At 55.3% G+C, this 19,751-nt stretch overlaps 1 protein-coding gene across 1 annotated transcript in view; it reads left to right on the forward strand.

Moving 5' to 3' along the window:
* Nucleotides 1–19,751, forward strand: part of PKD1 (polycystin 1, transient receptor potential channel interacting) — an 82,243-nt gene that overhangs the window by 26,687 nt on the left and 35,805 nt on the right. The window contains 10 exon segments of the mRNA XM_054516530.1: nucleotides 5,597–5,668; nucleotides 6,156–6,227; nucleotides 7,536–7,705; nucleotides 9,972–10,640; nucleotides 11,538–11,721; nucleotides 14,925–15,139; nucleotides 16,090–16,202; nucleotides 16,282–16,408; nucleotides 17,274–17,551; nucleotides 18,088–18,813. Coding sequence (XP_054372505.1) covers nucleotides 5,597–5,668; nucleotides 6,156–6,227; nucleotides 7,536–7,705; nucleotides 9,972–10,640; nucleotides 11,538–11,721; nucleotides 14,925–15,139; nucleotides 16,090–16,202; nucleotides 16,282–16,408; nucleotides 17,274–17,551; nucleotides 18,088–18,813 — 2,626 coding nt within the window.

Genomic DNA, 19,751 nt, shown 5'->3' on the forward strand with positions numbered 1-19,751 from the left:
AGAGGCTGGAGCAGGGTGAGGCGGGGCTGGGAGGTGAGGGAGCAGCGCTGCTTCATCCCCTGCTCAGGGAGCCCTCAGTGCTGGAGTGACCTGCTCGTGGTCCTGCAGGACTGGCAGAGACCCCAGGCTCTGCTCGTGGTCCTGCAGGACTGGCAGAGACCCCAGGCTCTGCCCCTGCTGCCCTGTGAGGTGCTGTGGGAGGGCTCTGCTCTCTTCAGGAGAGCTCAGCGTGAAGAGAGCGTGGCAGAGATGCTCCTCTTGCCTTGCATTTCCTATCAACAATCAGGGTTTTGCTGTAGGGAGAAAAACATTCCATTTTTAGATGAATTCTTGCGAAAAACTTTTTTGGGGGCGAATTCCTCAGAGAGAGCCAAGGACTTGGGCCAGCATTAGAAACCTCATAAATTAAAAATGCACAGACAAATTGTCCTGGTGCTGTGACAGCCTCAGGGAGATGAGGGTGCTCCCAGGGAAGGCCCCTCTTGCTGCAGTGTGACCGTGTCACAGGGGTCTGAGCATGAGGAAGAGATGAGGATCTGACTCCATGGTTCAGAAGGCTTGGTTTATTATTTTATGATATATATTATATTAAAACTATACTAAAAGAATAGAAGAAAAGGTTTCATCAGAAGGCTGGCTAAGAATAGAATAGAATAGAATAGAATAGAATAGAATAGAATAGAATAGAATAGAATAGAATAGAATAGAATAGAATAGAATAGAATAGAATAACAAAGGCTTGTGGCTCGGACTCTCTGTCCGAGCCAGCTGGGCTGTGATTGGCCATGAATTAGAAACAACCACATGAGCCCAATCCCAGATGCACCTGTTGCATTCCACAGCAGCAGATAACCATTGGTTACATTTTGTTCCTGAGGCCTCTCAGCTTCTCAGGAGGAACAGTCCTAAGGAAAGGATTTTCCATGAAAAGATGTGTGTGACAGTGCTGGGCTGCAGCTCTCGGGGATGGTGTGTGGTGCAGCTGGAATCCTTTTGCCTCGGAAAATCCCTGCTTCAGCATGACTGAAACCATAACTGTGGGTGAATGTCTCCATGTGCCATTTCCCTCCTGTCCGTGTTGGAAAAGGCAGAGGGCTCCTGGTGCAGGAGAGCTGTGAGGCTGTTCCTGCCAGGCAGGCTGTCCCTGCCCCTCCTGCAGGAGCACAGCATCGCTCCCTGTGCCCTGCACACAGGAAAATCCGTGGTTTTCCAGATTTCCAGAGCCATTTGTGGAAATAATCTCTATCATCACCTCTGCACACGAGTGCTGCTGCTTCTGCAGTGCTTCCTTGGAGAGGTGCAAGCCAAAAAACGAAGGAAAAAAGGAATCTGATCAGCAAAAACCTGTAATTTTTCCTGGCTCAGGCAGGCAAAAGCACACAGAGCTTTTCCTGCTCTTTTCTGGAAAGTCTGTTCTGTGTGTCAGGCAGGATCAGCTCCGTGCTGCTTTTGTTCCTGGAGACAGGCAAGTGTTTGCCATGGCAACCTGGGAGGCAGCCCTGGGGCTCTGCAGGGCATCTCTGGGCACATCTGGCAGGCCATGGAAGGCTCTGGAAGCTCTGGGCTTGGCTGTGCCTCACCAGCCATCCCACGTGTCCCTGTCCTTGTTCTCCCTGCTCACAGGGTGTGGAACGGTGCAGCCTGGCTTCCCACACAATCCTGGGGTGGTTTGGGTTCAAAGGGACCCTAAATCCCCCCCAGTGCCACCCCTGCCATGGCAGGGACACCTCCCACTGTCCCTGGGTGCCCCAAGCCCTGTCCAGCCTGGCCTGGGCACTGCCAGGGATGCAGGGGCAGCCCCAGCTGCGTGATGGGGTAAGAAATGGGAGCAGTGCTGGGCTCTGCTGGGAGCTGTGTTCCTCGGTGCCCTCTGGGGCTTTGCTGCCCCTCAGGAGCCTCAGCCCTGCTGGTGGCTCTCAGACCTGGGGCTGCTCTCCTGGGCCCTGCTCTGCCCCAGCCGTGGGCTCCTCTCGCTCAGACGTTCCCCATCTCTGGATGCTTTTCCCATTACTGTTCTGGCAGGGCTCCCTGCACCAGAGGGGCTGGGGAAGCTCTGCCCTGCCTCTGCCTCTCTCCCTTTTTGTGAGATGGAGGCAGAGCCCACAAATGACATAATGAGAGCATGACATCAGCCTTGGCAGCGGGGCCGCCCGTGCTCTGCTGAACATTTTGTGTTCCACGGAGCGAGGGAGCAAACAGCAGTGCCCAAACCCAGCCTGGCCGCAGCAGTGGGCAGGAATCACCCCTGGGCTGGCACCGAGGGGGCTCCTGGGCATCAGTGAGGGATGGAGGGGGTGGCACTGAGCCCTCCTGCTGCCCTCAACCCTCTCATTCCCTCCCTCCTCCGTCGGCACTGCTGCAGCTGAGAAAGGAGCCAGTTCTTGGTGCTTTTCCCCCAGAATTCCCCAAGTCCATGGGCAGCAGGTCGGGCTGGTGCTGTGTGTGCTGGATCCACCCTCACCCTCCCTGTGGGTATGGCAGCTCAGGGGTGCACCCAGCATCACACAGGGAGTCCTGGCAGGGCTGGGATGGAGCTGAAGGCTCCCAAGGCTCAGGCTGACGCCCTCATTACTGAATATTCCCTTATTTCCCAAAGCTTCACCTTCCTCACTAAACCACCTCCCTTCTCCAGAGCGTTTGAGTCTCTCCCTTAGCTGGGCTGGGAGGTGGAGCGTGGCAGTGTGGGGAGCTCTCAGTGCCACAGTTTGAGCCCTGTGCTGCAGCTCGCTGAGTTCTGGTGCCCCATGTCCCACAGAATGACATTGCATGGCTGCCCTTTTGCAGGGCTGGGCAGCTGTGACTCGTGGCTGCCCTTTTCCAGGAGGCACAGCGTGTTTCCAGAGTCCCCCGAGCCATAGGAAAGGACAATTTTCCTTCTCCTTGTGAGGAGGGCGTCAGGCTGTGTGTGCAGGGAATGTCAATGGAGAGCCTTGTTTGCTGCTGGCTTCATCTCTGCCTTGAACCTGCTCTGAATTTCCTCTGGCCTGGCAGTGGGCTGGGAAAACACAGTCGTGGCACTTTGGGAGCTCTGTCCCACAGCCTTGCCTTGCCTTTCATTGCTCAGGGTTTCCTGGTTTGTTTTTTTCTCTGCAGCCCAGCTTGCTTCCCAGGCACGTCTCCCATGCCAGAAAGGCAGAACGATGGATGATTTTCCATGCCTGGTGCAGAGGGAGCAGTGGCAGAGGGCAGCTCCTGGCAGGCACTGGCTCCACCACCATCCCTCACTCGTCCCAGCTGTGCTGCCACCAGCAGCTCTGCTTCCCCTGCAGGCTCTGCAGCCAGCAGGTCAGGGAGGGTGAAAACTGAGGGGTTTTATAGCAGTTCCTCATGGGATCGTGAGGGCAAGGAAGCAGCGAGGAGTTGCCCTGGTTTGTGGGTACCAGGGGGTGCCAGCCTGGCCTGGCTGGGGCTCAGCGGGGTCTGAGGGGTGGGAGCCAAGGGCTGGGGATCCCTGGGCAGCACCTGAGCTGTGGTGGAGTGACACAGTGCCAGGGCTGGGTTAACTGCAGCCTGCAGGGGTTCAGCCTCTGGAGCTGAGCCCAGCTGCCCTGGCAGTGCTGGTGGTGAGCATCCCTGCACCCTGGGCTGTGGCTGATCCCAGGGGTGAGCTCAGCTCATCGCTGCTCACCACTGGTGTCGGCAGGGAATGGAGGATGTGCAGGATGCCAGCTGTCATCTCCTGTGTCAGCAGATAAAGGACAGCAAGGCACAGGAGCCCCGTGCAGCTGTTGGACACGGCAGTGCTGGCTCCCCAAAGACAGGACCCCAGGGCCTGACCCCTTCCCCAGCTGCCCTTGCCCCACACTCCCCTGCAGCCAAGGAGCACCTTGGAAGAGGCTCCTGGCCATGGCAGAGCCCTGTTTCTGTCGCAGCTACGTGGTTTGTTTTGGAGGTTTTGCTTGTCTGGGCGAGGAGCAGGAAGGCAGCATCTGAGCTGCAGCTCCCATTTCCTTTCCTTGGACTTGAGGTGCTGCCTAAAAACCAAATGGGCGATTTCCAGGTATTTCAGAGCAGCGGGGGAATATTTGTACTGCTCTCCCTGCAGGGTGGCTGTTGGGGGTCTGGCCCTTCCCCACACGGGTGCAGCAGGGACAGAGGGGTTCAGGGTACAGAAATGCTCAGGGGAGGTGGAGCTGGGGCATCCCTGAGGAGGGCCTGTCCTGGCTGGAGCACCTGGGTTCCAGTCCCAGCTGTCTCTGTGTCATCTTCAGTGGGAGCTGGAAGCAGGTTCGGGGTGGCTTTGCTCTCCCCTGTGTGCAGAGTGGGGCTCAGCCAGGGATGCTCTGTGCCCCTGCACTGCTGTCCCAGCTGCTCTGATCACTGGCATAATCCAATATTTTTATTAATGTCCTTTTTCTGATGTATTTACTGAGCTGGTATTTTGCACATTTCTTGGACTTCTGTATTGGACTTGCTTGTGAACTCTTCTGAATCCACTCTCAGCTTGGCAAATAACTCCCAGACAGCAAAATCAGGGAAAATAAACCTTTTAAAGAGCCATCCATCCCTGTCACTTATCCCCAGTTTCCTGGAATCGCACGTCATTTTCCTGCCAGTTTGGCAGAATTATTTTCATTTGGATAAATGAAGTTTAAATGTCAGATCAAACCAAGAAATAATTGATTAAGGGGTAGGAATAACAGCTGAGACAGCCAGGAGAAGCAAGAGGAGGTGTTTGTAGGAAAAAGGGTGAGAAAGGAGTATGGCAAAGTGTGTCCAGCCCTGTCCTCTCCTGGGAGCTCAGCCAGAAATCCATGAAGGGTGAGAACCATCCCATGGGCTTGGAGGAAGGGTTTTGATGCTGCTAAAAGGAAGTTTAGGCCAAAGGAGATTTTTCTGAAAATGAATGGTGAAGTTTATTGGGAACAAGTGGAGACTGATGAAACTTTCGCTTCTCTGAGTGACATTTAAATGTGGGAGGGAGATGATGGGTGAGGAGAGAGCTGGGCTGGACAGGGACACTTTGGTTTGGATGAGCTGAAGGCTCTTGGTGTTACTGGGAGACTTTTTTTAAGCAGTGTTCCTTTTAGAATGACAGTCTGTCCTGATTTCAAATGGAAAATATTCTTTATTGCTGCTTTTTCTTCCATTTTAAGCTTTTCCAAAGAAAGACAAAAAGATGTTTAAAACGTGGAGTTGACGCATCAGTTGTGTAATTACTGATCAGGGCTTTGGCACAAGAAACACACTTGGAAGTTCATAATAAATTTGTCTCTGAGTTAATTACTACTTGAGTCTAAAGTACTTTTTAATGACTTCTTTGAACCTAGATTAGACCTGAATTCTTTTGAGAGGATGCATCACATTTAGTACCACGTGTGGCACGGTGTAAGTGCTCCAGGTGTGCTGCAGAGTGGGGGCACATCCTGAGGCTCCTGATCTCTTCTTACAGGTTATGTGAGCAGCAAATGCTTTATGGTTTTGGGAAAGGTGTTTGCTTTGGCTGGGAAAAATGCTCTGCCTTGAACACATCCCGTTTCCAGTCAGGATTCTGGCTGGGGTTTGGAGAGGCTCTTCTGAGCTCTGCTCATGGAGGTGTGACAAAACGGGGTTGAACCAAGGCTGAAAATGGTTTGTTTTTTTTTTCTTTCCATAGGAATCTTTCCAATAGCAGGATCAGTGGTTTAGATGTTGAGCTATTCAGAAGCCTGACTTCTCTGGCAAAGCTGTAAGTACTTGCTGTTCCCCCCAGTCCTCCCAGTGCCCCCCAGCATGGCTGAGCTGGGCTCTGGCTTGTGTTGCTCTGGTTTGCTTTGTTCTTGCTCCACCTCATCTCCCCAGCCCCACGTGCTCCTGTCCATGGGCTCCTTCCCTGAGGCCTTGAGCTGCTCACTGCAGTGATTTGGGAATTACTGGCATTTGGAGCTGGGCAGGGTTTGACACTCTGTGCTGCTGGATGGAGAGGAGCTCAAGGCCAGAGAAGGAGAATTATCACAAGATGTCCATTGGTACTGGAAGGAACCATAAAGCCCTTAAAGTTCAACTTCCACTGTCCCAGGCTGCTCCAAACCCTGTCCAGCCTGGCCTTGGGTACTGCAGGGATCCAGGGGCAGCCCCAGCTGCTCTGGGAATCTGTGCCAGGGCCTTTTCCCAGGGAAAAGCTGCACTGATGAGGAAGTTGCTTCTAACATGGTGAACTTTTCTCTCTCTTACAGAGATATAAGCCACAACCAGATTTCTACATTAGAAGATGGAATATTTGATAATTTATTTAATTTAAGTGAAATGTAAGTTCATCTTTGTTTCCCAGTTCTTTATTTAGACCTTTCCTTGAAACATCCTTTCCTTTCCTGCTGGGGTGGGAGAGGCTGTGCTGACTTGGAGAGATACTGGGCAGGTGCCCACCCAAGCAGCTGCTTTTTGGGGTGTGTCCAGTTCCTTCCTCAAGCTGTTGGATCCTGTTGTCTGTCAGTCCTGACCTCTTCCTTGCCTCTGCTTCTGTCTCCTGGTTATCTCCAACCTCTGCCGCTGCCTTCTTGTCTTCTGTGGCTTCTCTCCCACACCAGCTCTGCTGAGGTTCTTGTCTCTGCCCATGGTCACACTGTCCTGTTTGCATGGTCACACCTTGGGCCCGGAGCATCCAGTGATTCCTGCAGCATGGTAGGTCCTGACTGACGTGTCCAAGTCACTTAAGAGGTCGTCCTTAAGTGATTGGAGTTTTCAGGTTTTGTTTTTTAATTGAAGTCTTTGGATGCTGAGTGAAAGGAGGTGAGGGGAAGCCACACATTTCCAGGAGGGATCCCTGAAGTCACAGCACAAGTGGCAGTTCTGCCTCTGGATGAGCCAGAGGATCAACCCCCTGCAAGAGAGAGAAAAGCTCAGCCCCACACTGTCCCTGAGGACAGGACACAGGGAGCATCCTCAGCTTTGCACTCTGGCTCCCCAGTGGCTCTGGAGGCGCACAGAGGCCCAGGGCTGGGCCCCAGGGAGCTGTCCCTGCTCAGCCTGGTGGCACAGTGGTGCTTCCAGCCCCAGGGGCAGCGCTGAGCCCAGCCCTGCTGGCATCAGCTCCACACACAGCTCCAGCTCTGTCCTGCTCACAGCTGAGTGCCAGAGGCTGCAACTTGGATCAAGCTTAGCTGCAATTAAAGTTTCCCTCTTTTCATTGAGCTGCCACGTGGAAAGATTATCATTGACTTTGCATTTCTTTTTTTGACAGATGAATTTTATTCTCTCGGTTATTTTTTCATGGGGCTGTAAATAGTCTCCCTGAGCAGGAGAGGTTGCCCTCATACCCTGGGGCTCTTGCATGGCAGATTTTTTTAGATATATGATTGTGGCTGTCATTTGCTTCTAATTGCAACAATTATTTGTAGAGTTAAAAAAGTACTTGGAGTACTTGCCTAATTCTAGCCTCTAGAAAAATCACGTTAATTATTGCTTGATTCCCTATTCATTAACTCCTCTCCCAGTTATTCCAAAGCCTTTCAGTGGAGTGGCACAGATGGGAACAGGGAGGGCTTGGCACACTGCTGTAATTAAGGCTTAGCACATGTCACATTAATCCCTAACTTGTTCTGATTTCCCTCTGACAGAAACTTAAGTTGGAATCCATTTGTTTGTGACTGCAAACTGTCCTGGTTGCCCCGCTGGGTGGAAGACAGGAAAGTGAGAGTCCTTGAGGCATCAGACACGAGATGTGCCCACCCCCCCGAGGTGGCCAACCTGTCCCTGTTCGATGTGCTGGTCCCCAATGCCACCTGTGGTAAGGAGAGGCTGTGATGGGGCTGCTGAGTGGGAGCGATGGGCTCAGGGGCACCTTCAGTGACCAGTTCTGATCTAATTCATCAGGTGTTGGTCACACAGGCTGTGCCCTAAGGACCAAGGCAGTCACACCAGGGCTGAGATTAGCCCTGAGCACAGAGCAGACACCACAGGGCTGGCTCTGTGACCTGCAGCCCCAGGCTGTCATTCTGCCAGGGTTTGAGCAGGCTGACCCCCAGCACTGAAACCTCATGGGAGGTGATGGCACCTGAGCACATGCTGAGCTGGCAGGGCTCCACTTTGGGAGAGAATGAACACTGCCCTGATCTACAGCCACCTGCTCCAGGGCATTTTACTGACTGCTTGGCCAGGAGAAATGTCATTCCCTGGAAAAGGGAGAGCCCTAAGGAAACGAATCCTGCCTGGATGCTCGGTTATTCCAGAATAAGAGAGAAGGAGGGAGAGCAAGGACTCCCTGTGGCAGGCAGCAGGCATCTCCTTTAATTTGTGTGACAGGAGGATGCAGGGGTGAGGCTGAAGGACCCAGAGCTGTGTGACTGGAGGATGCAGGTGTGAGGACTCAGAGCTGTGTGTCAGGAGGATGCAGTTGTGAGGACCCAGAGCTGTGTGTCAGGAGGATGGAGGTGTGAGGACCCAGAGCTGTGTGTCAGGAGGATGCAGTTGTGAGGACCCAGAGCTTTGTGACTGGAGGATGCAGGTGTGAGGACCCAGAGCTGTGTGTCAGGAGGATGGAGGGAAGAGGCTGAAGAATCCAGAGCTGTGTGTCAGGAGGATGCAGGGATCAGGCTGAAGGACCCAGAGCTGTGTGACAGGAGGATGCAGGGATCAGGCTGAAGGACCCAGAGCTGTGTGTCAGGAGGATGCAGGGATCAGGCTGAAGGACCCAGAGCTGTGTGACAGGAGGGTACAAGGATGAGGCTGAAAGCCCCAGAGCTGGTGGGAGCCAGCTGAGCTGCCTGGTGAGGGCACAGTGTTCCCCAGGACCAAAATCCAGGTGGTGGTTGTCCCTCTTCCCCCAGCAAAGCTACCCCAATCTTGCAGCATCTTGCAGGAATTATCAAAGGGAAAAACACTTGGCGCTGTTACTGCTCTTGATAATTAGTTGTTCCCTCTTGAACTACTTTAAGCCAGTGTGGAAACAATAATGTGAGGCTGCCTTCTGGGTAATTCAGTGTAATGGGAGTAGGCTGGGACAGCCTGCCAGCTCCTGACAGCTCTCAGTGACCGGCAGGGGATGAAGAGTGGCCAGGCTGGTGGTGGAAAACAGAGCAGTTCCCGTGCCGTGCTCCTCTCCGGGGACTGCTCTTAGCAGAAGTGGCTCAGCATTTGCAGGAAGGCCGTGGAGGAAGCTGGACAGCTGGATGGGTTTGATCTGGGAAGATCACATGGGGCTGGAGCTGTTGAGATGTTTGGGGGAGATGTTGTAGCAACCAGCAGCAGCAAACGTGGCCGGGCCACGTGGGCAGAGGGCGAGGGAGAGAGAGGCCCTGCCTGGGTGTTTGTGGCAGGGAAATGTCCCAGCCCTGCAGGCCAAGGGACTGAGCTGTTCCTCTGGGCCTGGCTCTGTGTCCATGTGTGTCCCTGCTCCCTGTCCCAGCACGTGGGCATCCTTCCCATGGGCATCCCTGCACCCGGGCCTGGCACTGCCCTCCTCTCCAGCTCCACATTTTCCTGAAAGGGGGGAGATTCTTGGCTCTCCCCATGGAGGAAGGTGCCTCAGAGAGTGGGCCTGGTGGAGGGTCCATCAGTGTCCCCCCTGTGTCCCCAGTGTGCCACTGCCCAAGGGTGTTTGGTTTTGGATTTGCTGCTGGAGGTCCCAGGCAGCACATGGTGAAACATTCTGCACTGACCGAGCCAGGGTGCCACCAAAGGACATCTTTTGTCATGGTCTCACTTGGCATCAAGTCCTGTGGGCTCCTCTGAGTGTCAGACTCAGTGGCTCCATGTCCCATGGGAGTGTCAGGCTCTCCAAAGCCCTGTTTTATTTACTGAGTGCTGCTGCTCCATAAATCTGTGTGACTGGCTTGTTATTTCTGTCATCACTAATTAGCATAAGGAGTTTGGAAACTGTTGCTGGGGGATTAAACACTTCCCAGGCAAGTCTCAAAAAGGAAACGCTCAGAGTAGGAGCTGAGCACAGGAGAATTCCATTCCCAGGAGTGTGGGGTGGTTCTCTTGGAGGGTCTCGCCAATCCATGGCATCCCAGAGTCTGTTTTGCAAGAGGATCTTCTGTTCTGTCCTGCAGGAGCTCAGTACATCACGTGCCTGACAGGAAACTACAGCGAAGAAGCTGAGCTTGTCATCCTCTTCACACCTGTCCACCCTGGGAACCTCACTGAGGAGATCTGCAGTGCCCTCTGTTACTCCCAAGACCAGGAGTATGGGGGTTTCAGCCCCCAGGGGCAGTGTTTGTGTGGAACTGCCCACGGAACAAACTCTTCCTCCGGCTGTTTGCCGTTTTGCACTGAGCATTTGTCTGGGCAGGGCTGTGGCGGCCCCTCGCTCGTCCCCTCGCCCTTCCAGGCCCAGCTGCCTGTGTCCTTCACGGGCCTGCAGCCCCGCTACAGCCTGCAGCAGCCCGTGCTCTTCAATGTCAGTATTCCCATCGCTGCCAGCACTTTACTGTGGGACTTTGGGGACCGGAGCGAGGTTCTCAACACCACCGCACACTCAGCTGTGCACAGCTACGCCTTACCCGGCCGCTACAACGTCACTGCCACCCTCCTGCTGGCCTCCAGGCTCCTGCAGGAGCAGGCAGAGGTTGAGGTGGTGGCTTCACCCCAGCAGCTGGAGCTGCTGTGTCCTTCCCTGGTGGTGGCCAACGAGAGCCTGGACATCCGGATCCGCAACAGGGGCGGCACGGGGCTGGCGGTGCTCTACGGGATCACTGCGGGGCCTGGCGAGCTGGCCAGGGGTGAGCAGGGCTCCTGGGGGGCTGGGGCAGCTGCCTGTCTTGGTTTGGAATGCCAGGAGTCTGCTAAGGAAGGCAGGAGCCTCCCCTGAAATGGAGAATGTGAACCCTCCCCACCGCTCCCGATTGCTGTAAATTTTAAATTAAGGGGCTCTCAGGCAAAAAATATGGGAGCAGGAAATAATAGGGAAGAAAAATAAAAGGATAAAATAAAAAATACAGTGCACTAGAACAGTGACAGAGTCAGAACACAGCCTGACACCCTGTGGCTCAGGCTGTTGGCAGCAGAACCATTGGAATTGTGGCTGCAGCCCTCCTGCAGTGTCAGGGCTGGTTCTGCTGGAGCAAGGGGGTCCTGTAGAGAAGGATGATCTTCCAAAGATCCAGTGGAAGAAGAGGCAGCTGCTGTTCTTCTGGGGAATCCCATGGAGAAAGCCGTGCTGGTGTCTCAAAACCTCTGGATTATATCCGGGTAGCAATGCTTGGCTCCTCCCCCTGGGCTCACATCTCCCAGTGGGATGCTGTAGTTCTTATCAGCCATGCGGGGACATTCCATAGCTGTTATCAGCAGATGTCCCCTCCCCAGGGAGGAGTGATTGTGATCACTCAGAGATAAGGCAAACTGCCCACTTGACAAAAGATAATCTGCCATTCAGATGGCAATAGAATACATCTTGCCTTGCAATCTGGAACAGTGGCACTGGCTCCTGGGGTCCCCTCTGCCTCCCCTGCCAGTGAGGGGTGGCTCCTCTGGGCCGTGCTGTGTCCCTGGCTGAGCTTTAGCAGCGATGGTGGGGTGTGCTGGCTTCAGGGCTGGCACACTCCTGCAGCCTCTCTGCCCAGGCTGGGCTGGGCTGTGTGGCCCGCAGAGAGGACATCACCCCTGTGTTCTTTCTGCAGCAGTTCACCCCATGTGCCCCCCTGAGGGCTTGGTTTTCCCGGGGAACAACCACTGCTACCAGCTGGTGGTGGAGAAGGCGGAGTGGCTGGAGGCGCAGCGGCACTGCCAGGAGCTGGGCAACGGGGACCTGGCCTTTGTCAGCAGCCCCGACATCCAGAGCTTCCTGGTTGCTCATGTCATCAGGTGAGTGAGCAGGGCAGGGGCTGGCATCACCTGGGCATGGGTTTTGCCTTCCTGAGGGCAGAGGGATCTGGGTATGAGGAGTTGGTGGGGGTGAGGCTGCTGAGGGAGAGGGGGAACGAGCGGAGCTCGAGCCCTTCTGGACTTGGCTTCTTTCCTTAAGGGTTGTGGAGGGAAGAAGAGGAATGGGGCAGAATGGCTGGAAATCACACTGGGAATTGAGGGATTGGTGGGCTTTGTGTACCCTGTGTTTGTGCCTGTGGATGCCTCTGAAATGTGAAAAGGGATCCTGTGCCCTTAGACACGGCTGCAGCCCAAAGCCCTTTCCCCTCCTGTCTCTCACCCTGGGAAGCACCAGTGCTCCTCTCCAGCAGCATCTGTTCCACCTCAGCACTGGCCTTTGTAAACAGAGAGTGCTGCAAGTGTCAGCCTTTGATTAAACCCGCCCCTCTGAGCGCCCCTTCTCCAGCCATTCCGGGGGAGGGAGCACAACCAGGAGAGCTCCCAGGGCCTGACAGCCCTTGTCAGCACTCCCAGCTGCAGCTGTGGGACACGGGCTCCTCACAAACACATCCCAGAAAGCACATGGAAGGGAGCAGCTGCGTGTGACGTGGGCTTTGAGCGCTCTGGCTCCAGGGCTGGCAGCTCCTTCTTCCCAGGCTGTCCCCCTGCCCTGTTCCCTCACACGGGGCTGCATCCTCAGGTTGCAAACGTGTGTTCCCTGCTCTGGGCAAGGGAGGCTGTCCCTCACACGGGTGAGGAGCTGGGCATGGGATGTGGCAAGGAGCTGGGCATGGCTGCTGGGATGTGACAATGAGCTGGCCATGGCTGCAGGGATGTGACAGGGAGGTGGCCATGGCTGCAGGGATGTGACAATGACCTGGCCATGGCTGCAGGGATGTGACAAGGACCTGGCCATGGCTGCAGGGATGTGACAAGGACCTGGCCATGGCTGCTGGGATATGACAATGACCTGGCCATGGCTGCAGGGATGTGACAATGACCTGGCCATGGCTGCTGGGATGTGACAATGACCTGGCCATGGCTGCTGGGATGTGGCAGGGAGGTGGCCATGGCTGCTGGGATGTGACAATGACCTGGCCATGGCTGCAGGGATGTGGCAATGACCTGGCCATGGCTGCAGGGATGTGCAGGAATCGCGTGTGGAGCTGCTGAAGCCACCAGGCTGTTCCCCAGCTGCTGCCCCACAGCCTCTGCTCCCCAGCCCCCTCCAGCCCATGTGTTTATTTTATTAATCCATGCAGATAAACACCAAGGAGGCAGCTCCAGGATGTGATTTCCCTGCTGATAAAAGGAGAATGGGCCGAGCTGCAGGCTTTTGGAACATGCAGCTTCTTCCATAGTTTCCATAGATGGGAAGATGGCAGAAGCAGGAGGCTGTTTCCCGTTAGGGCACTGGGCAGGTCTCCTCTGCCTTGCTGCAGGTGTGGGATGCTCCCCAGGAGCAGCATGGGCTGGGCTGGTCCCTCCCTGCCTGCCAGAAGCAGAGGATGGGGCCATCCAGGGGACCTCACTTTCTGGGCAGCACTGAGAGCCCCTCTGCCCTCCCAAGCCTCCCCAGGCTTGTTCTGCTCCTCCTGCCCCGGCAGGGCAGCTCAGTCCTTCCCCAGAGGCAGAGGAGAGAGCTCACATCTTGCTTTAAAAAAAGGTTGTTCAGAGTCCTCCTGTTTCCCCTGCAGTGGAATGGGCTGGGCAGTGGGGCAGGGTGGGAGCCAGCCAGCAGCTTGTCTTTTAGTTATTCCTTTCTTTCTTTTTGATTTTTTTTTTTCCTGATGACTCGCAGTTAGATCATAGCTGGAATTAGAAGAGGAAAATCTCCACTGAGTTTTCCTGATGGCAGCAGGCAGGCGGTTTCCTACCCTGCTCTCCCTCATTCCCTGCCAGTGGTTCAGGAGCAGAACACAGCCCTTATTTATTTTTTAATCTCATTTGCAGTGAAAACTACTGATTCATGGAACAAGTTATTTTTGTCATCGTTTTTCAGCATGACCTCATGAATCATTTCATCTGGCGTGAGCCTGGGGGTGGAGAGGCACCAGTTAGCACCAGTTATCTCCCCAGTCTGCCTTGCAGAGCTGTGGTACCACCCTGGGAGCATTCTGGGGCAGGCAAGGGCAGGGCTGGATTGATTTCCACCTGCAGGAGGGCGTGTGGAGGAGCTGACAGCTTGGGAGGGTGCAGGGTGTTAATATGGAGAAGTTAATAGAAGTTAATATGGAACAAATGCCTCCCTTTCTGCTGGGTGAGATTAGAAACAGCTCTCCAGGCTCTTTGTGGCCATGAGAGACCTCTCAGCACTTTCCACCAGGGTCTCTGCTGGGACTGAGCCAGTTTCCAAATGGGGCAGGGGCATTTCATCTCCTGCAGGAGCCTGGCAGGGTGTGTGGGGTTCATCTGCCTGCAGTGCTCCAGCCTCTGCTTGTCCCCTCTGGCTGCTGCCTTTCCATGGTGCCTGAGGAGCTCATCATCATCCAGGAGAGCTCCCAGACCTGGCACTGCTGAGCTTTAATCCTGCACTGGGGCCAGTCCCCCCTGCCGGGGAGAATGGGCTGGTGGTGAATCCCCCAGGTGTGCACAGGAAAAGCACAAATTTCCTGAGGGATTCAGCTTTCCCTGGCAGTTCTGTTTGACCAGATCATCCATCCTGGATGGTGACTCAAGGCAGAGTCTGGGAGGGTCATTTGGTGACAGAGTGCAAGTCAACCTGAACCATGGAATCAAGGAATGCTTTGGGTTGAGAGGGATCTTAAAACTCACCCAGTTCCACCCCTTTCCATGGGCAGGGACACTTTGCACTATCCCAGGTTGCTCCAAGCCCTGTCCGACCTGGCTTGGATGCTTCCAGGGATCCAGGGGCATCCACAGCTTCTCTGGGCACCTGTGCCAGGGCCTGCCCACCCTCACCAGGCTCTTGGGGGAAGGCTGGAGGGGAGTGGTGCTGTGCTGTGGAGGGGCAGTTCCCGAGGTTCTGCTGGTGCAGTGGATACTGGAACCCTTCAGTAATTAAAAGGCTCCAAGAAACGCAGCCCGTGGCACCCCGATGGAGCTGCTGTTATTTTGTTAATATTTTTAGAGAGAACCATAGATGGCAGCTGTCCCAGCTCTTTCTAATACTCATGATTTCCTGAAATCCCCCCTCCCCCTTCCTTCTTGGGTTTTTTTTTTTTTTTTTCCCTTTCTTGCAGGAGCCTCGATGTCTGGATTGGATTCAATGATTTTGCAAGCTCTGGAGCGCAGCAGAGAGGGGAAGGATTTAATCTGGAGAGCTGTCAGAACTGGCTGCCAGGAGAGCCCCATCCCTCCAACGCCGACCACTGCGTGCGCATGGGCCCCACGGGGCAGTGCAACACCGACCTGTGCATGGCCAAGCACAGCTATGTCTGCGAGTACAAGCCACCAGGTGGGCCCTGCTGCTGCCACCAGGGCTGGCCAGGGCTCCCCTCCCTGCCCCTGCTGTGGAAAGAGAGGGATAGAGGGGGAAAAAGAGGGGTGTGTGGAGGGGCTCCTCCAGGGCATCGCCACAGGACGAGTGTGACTCGCAGCAATATTCCCAAACCCAGCTTCTAGAAACCCAGCTTCAGCCCAAAAGGAAGAGTTTGGCTTACTCCAGTCTTTGCCATGAGCAGGAGAGAGGGGAGCAAAGTTCTGAGGCAAAGCACTGGAAATAGCTTTTCCCTCTTATTTGAGCAGTCTCTGCTGCTGCCAGGATCTGAGGCTGTGCTGCTGCCTTGCTGGCTTGGTGTCCTCCACTGTGTATTTTGGGAGATGTTGGAGTGGCTCAGAAGTTGATTAGGTGAGGTGTGATGTGCTGTGCAGGTTTGTGGTTATTCAGCTTTCCAAATCTTCCACACCGATGTAGGAAGTAAGAAAGAGAAGTAGGATGGACATGAAACAGGGGAGAAGGTTTATTTAAGAAGGAAAAGCCGTGGCCAGAGAGGGCACTGGCCTGGTCAGAGGGGCAGCAGCAGCTGGCCAGTCCCCAGAGCAGTGTTTGCCACTGCTGGAAACCAGTTGGTCGTGGCCACATTGCCCAAGAAGTCCAGGGGCACAGGGAGGATGAGAGGGTGCACCTGGTGCTCAGAAATTCCAGGCAAATCATTAGTTGTTGGAAGGGAGAATTACTTGCGCAGTTCCTAGAAGTCAAAATTGCTGAACGTTGCAGATGAAAATGTTATTTGTGCTGGATGAGAGAGAAATCAAGATACCTGTAAGGAGAAGGAAGATACAGGATTATGGAGCTGCTTCTCTCCTGAGTGGTGCAAGCCCTGCTGCAGCCTCACTGGGTGGAGGGAATGGCCTCAGGCCCCGCTGAGTCTCACAGCTTTGTTCCAACATTTCCTTTGCAAGCAGGAGTTCTCCTGAACGCCGAGAACTTCTTCGAGGGGGACGCTGAGCTGGCCCCACACGAGGCCCTGAGGAACGTGAGCGAGGCCGTGGCAGCAGAGCCGTGGCGGGCTGAGGAGGTGAGGGGGGCCTGCTCCTCCGTGGCTGCCCAGGGAGCCCTGGGGACGCGGGCAGGTGAGAGCTGTGCGTGTTCTGCAGGTGCTGGAGTTCCCAGAGCTGCCCTTCAGGCACCAGGGCTTCCTCACCGCCCTGGAGTTCGTGGCACAGGAGCTGCACCAGCCCGTCCAAGTGAGGTTCCAGCTGCACAGACGGGTGGATGGAGAAGGTGAGGCTGCTCCTCAACGCCTGTGGGGTTGTTGGAGGTGACGCCATCAAACTGGGGCTGGCCTTGTGGCCCCTCTGCTCCTCTGACCCTTAAAGGCTCAGAGGTTTGGTTCTGTTTCTGGAGGAGATCAAAGTGTGGGATCCACAGCCTTGGAGCAGTGGTTGTCCTAGAGAAAATAACAGGGAGAAACCTCTCTCCATGCATGAGGAGAGTGTGAGTGTAAGGACCATGTGGAGAAGCTCATTAATCTTCTGAGCTGTACTTTTTGCCTTGTGGAGACACATGTCAAACGGGAATGTGTTCTGGTCCATCTGGCCCCACGGGTTAACAAGGAAGAACATTTTCCTAAGCCCATTTCTTCCTGATGGATGAGATAATCTAAAAAGCGTTTTATTCCTTGTACAACAGCTCAAGAGTCACAGTTTTGGCAACAATTAATTCTGCAGCAGAATGTTTGTTGTAGCCGTGGTGTTGGCTGGTTACAAAAGGATCTTTTCTGACACTGACAAGCTGATACTTTGACATGGAAACATTAACTTCAGAAAAGTTGCTTAATGTGTTTTCAATGTCAAGGCCAGCTCTTGCTTTCACTTGGACTGGCTTTTGCTGTAGCACAGATCCTTTCAGTTTGCAAATTGGTACATTCTCATTGGAAAAGAGACAACTTTGGGTTTAATGATCTTGGTGGATTTTTCCAGTAAAAGAGGACATTTATGTAGCAGCAGGGTGTGCTGCAGTTGCAGCTTTTTCTAAGAGTAAAGCCATCACCAAAAAGGAAAAAAGGGGTGAATTTGGAGCAGAGGAGTGCATTAATAGTGTTACTCACCAGAGTGGTTATCACTGATTTCTCTTTCACTTCTTCCAGACTACCAGGAGGAAAACAATGCTACAGAACCATTCCCCAGTGCTCAGGATGATGGGAACTGGACCCTGCTGGAGTGTCCTCCTGGTTTCCAGTGGTGTCCTTTGACAAATCTGTGCTCATCCCTCGGCAGCTGCTGCAATGGGAGCGAGTGTGCCAACAGCTCCTTTGGCAGCAGCCCTGCCCCCGGGTCCCTGCAGCCCAACACCAGCCAGCCCAGCTATGAGCTCCTCAAGGAGTTCCTCTTTATGGTGCCAGCTGGCCCCTCTTCCCAGTACCAGGTCGGTGGTTACTGCTGGGACCAGTGGCGGGGTGGGGCGGTTTTCTCCTGGGGGCTTTGGGTGACTTTGGGTTGTTCCCCTGTGGCAGATGGAGCCACTCAAGTCCATTGGAATGGAAGGACGTGCCCAGTGGCGCACGGGCTGTGGGCTCCCTGCAGTGCCCTGCTGTGCCTGGGATGCTGGAAGGTGTCCCTGCCCATGACAGGGGGTGGAACAGGATGGGTTTTAAGGTTCAGGATGGGTGTTAAGGTCCCTTCCCACCCAAAGCATTCCATGTTTCCATGACAAGGCTGTGCAGATTCCACGAGCATGGCATTAGCACAGTGGAGATGGAGCATAAAGCTGATTGCTCTGTTGGCACATTTGATTCAGAGAGGCCAAGGAGGGTGGAGTGGTGACAGGTCTCCCCATGCTGTGTTGGGATCTGCACCTGTTCTGTTGGTCCCACCTGGCAGGAAGTCCAGCATTGTGCCCAGGCAGGAGCTGGCTGCTCTTAACGTGAGCCATTAACCCAAACCCCTCTCCTCTCTCTGCAGGTCACGTTCAACAGAGAAAACATCTTTGTCAGGCCTGGGGACGTTTTCAGCATCCAGCACAACGCAGCCCCGGGCTCGTTCCTGCAGTGCCAGCGCAGCGCCACCTCCGTGGCCAGCAGGAACTCCTCAGGGTGGGCCCTGGGGCTGTCCCCCAGCCCCGTGGGTGCCCCCGGGGCTGGCAGCACGGCGTGCCCCGTGCGCGTGCGCTACGCTGAGGAGCAGCTGGTGCCAGTGCTGAGCCCCAGCAACGCGGGGCTGGAGCAGCCCGGGCACTACAGGCTCCGTGCCAGCGTGGACAACGGGCTCTTCCGTGCCAACCTGTCCTGCTCCTTCCGCGTGGCATCGCGCGTGTCCGGCCTGCGCGTGCTGCACCCGGCCCCGCAGGGCTCCAGGGTGTACCTGCCCACCAACCACACCTGGCTGCTGCTCAAGCTGTCCTCAGGGGTCAACGCCACGGCCAGCTGCCTCGGGGACAACCGCAGCGTGCCCTTCGTGGCCACCTGCCCGGCGGCCGTGGCCGCGCTGTGCGCCAGGGACAACAACGACACCTGGTTTGCTGTGCTGCAGCTGCGCGGCCTCGGCGAGGGCCTCAGCACCCACGTGCTGGTGGCAGAGAACGCGGTGAGCTCCCAGAACATCACGGTCACCGTGAAGGTGGAGGAGCCCATCCGCGGGCTGAGGGCCACCCCCGACCCCGAGAGCAGAGTGCTGCTGAACACACGCGTGGTGAGTGCTCGTTTGCTGCTGCTCTGGACCCTTCCCTCCCTCCCCTGGCGGGGTTTGTCCCTGCCCTGGGGCTGTCAGGGTGCGTTTGCCTCGGGGCAGGAGGGCACTGCTTGCTGCTAAGCTGCCAGGCCGTGCGCTGCTGCAGGCACAGCATGTGGCACCAGCACTGGTGCTGTCCAGCAGGAGGGCAGCTCAGCTGCACGTCCCCCTGCAGCCCCTGAGGCAAGGCAGTGCCTGCTGAGAGGGATCACTGCCTGTCCAGTGCCCCAGGACACCGGAGGCCTTAGGAAAGGCCAGTGCTTACCTTGTTTTGCCTTGTCCAGGTAGTCATTCCTTGAGGTGTTCAGATTTGCTCTGCTTAATCCTTACACCAGCTGGCTGAAGCTGTAGAGATGTTCCACCCCCTCCAAGTCTTGGAGTTCCTCTGGTGTTGTTTGCAGTCTTGTTTTTTCCAGTCCCCCATCCCCAGAGCTACAGCCCTGGGAAGCTGCTCAGTAACTGCCCCAAATGCTCTGTACAAGCTCTGGCTGCTTCTGGCAGATCCTGTGCCTGCACCTCTCAGTCTCACCCTTCCTGCTGCCACAGGCTGCTCAGGAGGCACTGCTGGAGTGAGGAGGGACCTGCCCTGTCCAGCCCCTTCAGGCTTTGGGTCAGGCACCATCCTTGGACGAGGGTCAGAGGCTCAGCTTACAGGTGTAGCTAAAGCCAGGCTGTTTCAGCAGAGATTTCAGAAGTTTTTTAGTCAGCAAGAGGGACCTGATCACAAGGGCAGAGTGCTGGGCTGTGGGAGCAGGGAGTGTGGGGTCTGCTCCCAGCTCTGCTGGGGATTTATGGAGTCAGGGCCTGCATTTCTCCATCAGCAGCAGAGCCACAGATGATCTGTCACCTCTGTGCCATGCCCTGAGGGCACTGCAGCTGTGGGAGCCTCCCAGTCTGGC

The sequence above is a fragment of the Molothrus ater genome, chromosome 16 (genome assembly GCF_012460135.2).
Source record: "Molothrus ater isolate BHLD 08-10-18 breed brown headed cowbird chromosome 16, BPBGC_Mater_1.1, whole genome shotgun sequence".
NCBI lineage: Eukaryota > Metazoa > Chordata > Aves > Passeriformes > Icteridae > Molothrus > Molothrus ater.